General features: G+C 34.8%; 2 protein-coding genes across 2 annotated transcripts in view; both read right to left on the bottom strand.

Moving 5' to 3' along the window:
• Window positions 1–6,097, bottom strand: part of LOC107694264 (PDZ domain-containing RING finger protein 4-like) — a 62,155-nt gene that overhangs the window by 40,829 nt on the left and 15,229 nt on the right. The gene's annotated exons all lie outside the window — the stretch shown is intronic.
• Window positions 1–6,097, bottom strand: part of LOC107694229 (MFS-type transporter SLC18B1-like) — a 20,833-nt gene that overhangs the window by 4,460 nt on the left and 10,276 nt on the right. Inside the window, exon 7 of the mRNA XM_016493868.1 lies at window positions 1,716–1,782. Within this exon, the coding sequence (XP_016349354.1) occupies window positions 1,716–1,782 (67 nt within the window). The remainder of the gene's footprint in view (window positions 1–1,715; window positions 1,783–6,097) is intronic.

The raw sequence follows: 6,097 nt of genomic DNA on the forward strand, positions 1-6,097 counted from the left end.
TCTATCTATAAAGTTATGATGTTATAATTATATTATTAGTTTAACTTAAATAAAAGCTCTACTGTACAAACAACACTTTATAATTTAAAATAAATAAATTTCTATTTCATAATAATATAACATTTAAATTGTATTTATTATATTATTAGCCAAACAATCTGAATTAAAACCCTACTTTCTCAAAGATAATTTTATAACATAACATAAATAAAGTAAATAATTAAATAAATACATAAATAAATTAAAATGGTATATTATATTAAAAAGATATTATTACATTATTAGCAATTTGAATGAGAAGCCTCCTTTCTCAAACATAATTTTATAAGGTAGGTAGGTAGATAAATAAATAAAAATAAATAATAGATAAATAAGTATATTATATTATTTTAAAGTTATCATTATTAATTATTATTAGCTTAATTTGAATGAGACCTGTACTTTCTCAAACATCATTTTATAATGTAACAAATAAATAAGTACATTTCATATTATTAGAAAGGTATTTTATTAAATTATTAGCATAATTTGGGTGACAACTTTAACTTCACAAACATCACCATTTTAGAATAGAATAGAATAGAATAGAATAGAATAGCTAAACCTGATATAAAGTCACTGGGCTAAAGCAAATCCCTTGTAATTCTTGCTTCATCTGTCCACTGTGCCCCAGATTTCTTGTTCACTTCACTGAGACTTATAATTGGGTAACAAAAGAAACCTCTTGTTAAAAACCTCAGGGAAAGTTATCAAAAAGGGGTGAATATTCAGACAGTGCTTTTGAATCCCTTTAGAACAGCCAAAAACCATCAGAGGGGTTTTACAGAGTATTACACTTCAGAGAGAATCACAATATATATCATCAAGTTATGAAATGACCTGAAATGGTCTGACGAGCTCTTCATAATCATTTTATTCTTATGTAGCTATCTTTTTGACCATCAGAATGAAGTCTGGTCCACTTTGCAGTCAGGAATTGCCTAATTAGACAGGAAGGAGGCCTCTGATGCTCTTTGTAGCACTTCCATGCAGACATGACCTCTAACATGACCTTAATTTTATTAAAAGTGTAGGAAAAGCTTGCTTAATAGCTTAAATAACACTTTCATTTCTTCCACTATTGGCTGCCTCTGAATCACTTATGACCCATGGAGTTCATGTTTAACCATGCACAAACCAACTATTCATTCACTGTATTCAAGGCTCTTACTGTAAAGACCATCAGAAGAGTTACAGATGGCAAGCAATCACCCAGGTGGACAATGAGGTATGCAACCTCACAAAAGCTGTCACCGTAAGAGCAGGTCGACTTCGTGTTATCACATGGCTCAGTGCAGACACATATCACAGTGCTGTACTTCAACACATTTTTTATCTATAGAACTGGGCTCACTCATGCACAGCGTACTGCAAACCATTCAGCAACAGAGAGAGTAAATGCAGTGAATGGCACCTTCAAATACCTTCAGAGAATATCAGTCTGGTTTAGTAACCCCCCCACTCCTCCTTAAAGAAGTATACATATACTTCTTTAAATGCTGCCATTTAGTTTTCACCAACATATTTCCAGAAAGACAATAATAATTGACTGTACCAATGCGGTACAATAAGGTTAATTTTACCCAGTCCAGTGCCTTATGAGAGCATTATAACCCTTCCTGTTCTTTGTGCCTAATTAAAACCTGATTTATAACAGAGCTGGAGACCTCACAGACCATAAATCCCAGGGTCAGAGGCGGTCAGTGAGACGCCCATCATCCAGGAAGTGACTACCTCACTGATCTGGGAATGACACATGTAATAGAACAAAGAATTGTGGGATCAGGTGCATCGGCCTGGACTGTACATGGGATTTTTTTCAACTGCAGCCCACCCCCTCAATTTGGTCCCAGGACAGTCATTTGCCTCATTGGCCTGTTACGTCCAATAGCAGCTGCAGTAATTGGCTATTTCAAAGCCGTGAAGGTTGAGCTAGCAAGGGTAGAAAGGCCAAGCAAGCCAGCTGTCAGTAACAAACAAAGCCCTCATTTATCAATTACCAGCACCAACACGTGAGTGACATAATCGTGGTCTTGATGTTTGTCAGCTGAAACGTCACCTAAGAAAATCTTTAAACATATATATTTTTTTCTGTGTATAAAATGCTAACAAACTTACATTTTAAAAATACTTAAAAAAAAAAATTAATACATACATAAATCCCTGTTTTTCTCTCATATGATAATTCAGACTTTACTTGGGAATATTTTTTTCTTCAATTTAAAACATTAAAATTTAAATGACAATTTTTATTTTTATTTTTTTTTGTTTTTTTTATATTTTGAAAAGTGAAGAAATAAAACAATGGACAATTCAAAACACTGTAATTTAAATAAATTCTATTCCTTAATTTCTGGCCTGGTTTTGCCTTTACTTCTTGTCTGCTTGAGCAGTTTGTCCCAGCTAACTGCTTCAACACAGCAAAAGCTGTTGTGCATGATAAAACATCCTTGATTTCCAAAAGGCACTGGGCTTTTAAATTACATTTTTAGCCTTGGTGATAATGCCTCTATTTGTGTGCATCTGTCTGTCTGTGTGTGTGTGTGTGTGTGTGTGTGTGTGTGTATGTCTGGTGTCTGTTGTTTAAGGACACTAAAACTGTAGTTTTGCTGCTGGTCAGATGATCAAAAGGCAAAATTTTATGACTACTCCCAACGACTTCCAATACCTAATTACTAGGAGATGGAGGGAAAATACCATCTCAAATAGTCCCCTAATTAAAATATTAGACTCTCAGGAATTAGGGTCTCCAGTGATGCCAAACAGATATATAGCTGCTTTAATATGTAAGATTGTGATTACAGCAGATGATAGAGCCCTGCTTTATTCTTTCTCTCATTAAAGATTATAATTGCCCCTCACATCAAATAAAATCAGACAGGGCAGTATCAGGGTGTAAGCACGTTTGATATTGTTACTTTTCTGGTGTAATTATAACAGGACACATTTGTTAACAACATAGCAGCATCCATTACGGAAGCCTGGGTGAATTACGGAGGTCCGAATTGCAGTGGCAAAATAAATTTCAATTACTGTCTCCATTATCTAAAATTGGATTTCTCTGAAACCCACAAACACACAGGGACACATGTATACACCCACCCGAGCGCACACAAAAACCACAAATGAACTAAAAAACCCAAATGACTGAAAGGTCACCCAGAAGCTCTGAATCATGACTTTAATGTGGTCAACAAAGTTGGTTGAAATCAAACGAATTGCATAAAGCATTAGCATCTTGCAATTCTTTGAAGAACAGCAAGTGTCTTTGGACCGCTGTCTGTGTTGTGTTTGATTGTGAAGACTGCTGGTTTTTCTGCAATTTAGGGTTGTTTCCCAACAAGCTCTGTCCACTGATTATCTGCTGGAAAAGGACTGTATCTCGGATAAATCAATTGGGAAAAATACAGACTAGCACCAAAACTGCCAAAGTATATACTAGTGGGTCCACAATTAATATAACAGGTTTCGTTTTTAACAAAAAGCCAATTAGACCATTCCTGTAGAGTAAAATAACTCATTAGAGGAATCATTGAGCAGTGATTCTGTCATCATTCCAAACCTGTATGACTTTTATTGACTGAAAATTCACCCTAAACCTACTTGGAATGTTGAAGAGTTCACAAGAGAAGAAGCAATGCCAGATTTGTGAACAAATAATTTTTCTGAATCAGTTCTTTTCAAAGAACTCCGGCACTTTTATTAAAAAAAGCGTATTCTGATCTGACAGTTCAAATAAAAGGATAGATGGATGCATGGATAGACAGACACACTACCGGTGGATGAGCGGATAGATAGATAGATAGATAGATAGATGGATGGATGGATGGATGGATGGATGGATGGATGGATGGATGGATGGATGGACGGACGGACGGATGGATGAATGGGTGTTGGATGGATAGATAGATAGATACACTATGGATGAATGATCGATGGATGGACAGACAGACTATGGATGGATGATGGATAGATAGGTACACTATGGATGGATGAATGGATGGATAGATAGATAGATAGATAGATAGATAGATAGATAGATAGATAGGTAGGTAGGTACACTATGGATGGATGGATAGCTAAATAAATGGATGGATGCGTGGATAAATAGTTAGGATTCCAAACTACATATTGATGTGGCTTGGATTAGGTTTGCAAATGGTTTATATGTGGTTTTATACTGATAATGCTACAAAAAAAAAAAAAAAAAAAAACGAAATTAAGTCAGAAACACCAAAAAAAATTATATTTTCTGAACAAAGAGTCCAGAATCCTTCTCGTCAGAGAAAAACATCTTGCTGTGGATTCTCAAAGGTGGGCAGACATGATTTCAGCTACACTAATGGCTCTTGAGTATTTTTGCTCTGGCGGTAATGGCAGGTGTGTGCTCATATTTACACAGGAAGGCTCAGTCATGAACCAGTGGGCGTAATTGTCCTGGTAACCAAAAGACCATCTCTTCTCTGCCTCAAAATGGATCTGGTGTCTTATTTTTCAGGAGGAATGGAAAAGACAATTATGTAGACCAAACACAGATGCTTTTCTCTTTCACTATAATTATTTTGTCTTGATAAGGGAACACACAGTAAACTCACAATATATAAATAAGCTAGATGTGCACATTATGACCCTTACGAAAATTACCATGCTTGTACTACAAAAAAAAAAAAAAGTTAAACCATGGTAACCACAAATTAACCATGGTTTTGCTACACTAAGCATAGTTTAACCATGGTATTTGTAGTAAATCTGTGGTTATATAAATGGTAATCAATACAACAAAAAAAAACATGGTTACTACAATTTTACTATAATAAAACCAAGGTTAATTTTTGTAAGAGGAACCCAAGTGTCCAGCAACAATTGATGTTAGACTGAAAGCCATTGCTTTTCAATACAACACCTCCAAGATGGTTAGTCTGACAGCTAGTCTTCATTAAAAAGCTGTCTGGATTGCCTCCTGAGAACATGCAAGAAACTTTAACGGTGCATCTCCTAAATGAAACGGTACAGCTTTAACCACACAAACATTAACTATTAGAGTTAAAGGCAGGCAGACGAGAAATTCATTCACATGCTTGAAACAACACAGAGACTGAACCAAGTCCAGTAACATAAAATGGGAAGGAAACTGCTGCTAATGTTATCGGATAATTAGCACAGTTAGCATTAATAACAATAACTAGGGTTAAATACCGATTCATATAATTTATGCAGTAAAAGTATGTTTTTGGGACATTTCCATTACATTTTATTACATCTATTTACCTCGGTAGATTTTAATCACAATGTATATCTTTAAAGTGTTCTCAAAATGAGTTTTTTCTCATGCACCGAGTTAGAAATCTCCACTTCAGTAGCACTTACACCAAGCTTTACAAGTTTATTCCTATCTATATTTTGAAGGTTTTTACAGAAGGGCTTGTTAATATATCATTCACCTCATTTATATAACACTTCATAAACATGTGAAACATAGTGAAAACATAGTGAAAACTTAAATCATAATTTTCTTATTTAAAGAGTGATAAAACAATATCCTATCCTATACTAAACTTTAACTCTAATAGTCAATATGAAACAACAACCTTGAACCTGGCTTTATCCAATCTGCAGATTTCTGTATAACATATATATATAATTAGATAAGGCCTTAATTTACTGGCTTGAACTTTTAAGGCATTTATTAGTAAGTAGACAAACTTACTAAGATTAGTTGGAATTGGTTTACTGCATAAACAGCCATAAAACAAAACAAAACACACTGAAACTATGAAAGGTAATATGACCTTTTCATTCCTCCAGAGATATTTACTCTAATGGAGTGTTATGTTGCCTAAGCCAGAGATATCTGGTTTCATTAAACACACCGAGGCACTCAGCAATATAATTTTCATACAAAGCAAACACAATTTCGCTAAGAAAGTGAAGTGTTTACGCTGATTTAAGTCTGACGAATGTGAGCAATTCTAATGAGACTGAGTTACTGAGGAAAAATTCATGAGTCATCTTAAAAGGATATTTTAACCTTGTCATGGTTGGGGGGGGGGGGGATTCA

Source organism: Sinocyclocheilus anshuiensis, unplaced genomic scaffold (genome assembly GCF_001515605.1).
Source record: "Sinocyclocheilus anshuiensis isolate Anshui unplaced genomic scaffold, SAMN03320099.WGS_v1.1 scaffold1316, whole genome shotgun sequence".
In the NCBI taxonomy this organism is placed as follows: Eukaryota; Metazoa; Chordata; class Actinopteri; order Cypriniformes; family Cyprinidae; genus Sinocyclocheilus; species Sinocyclocheilus anshuiensis.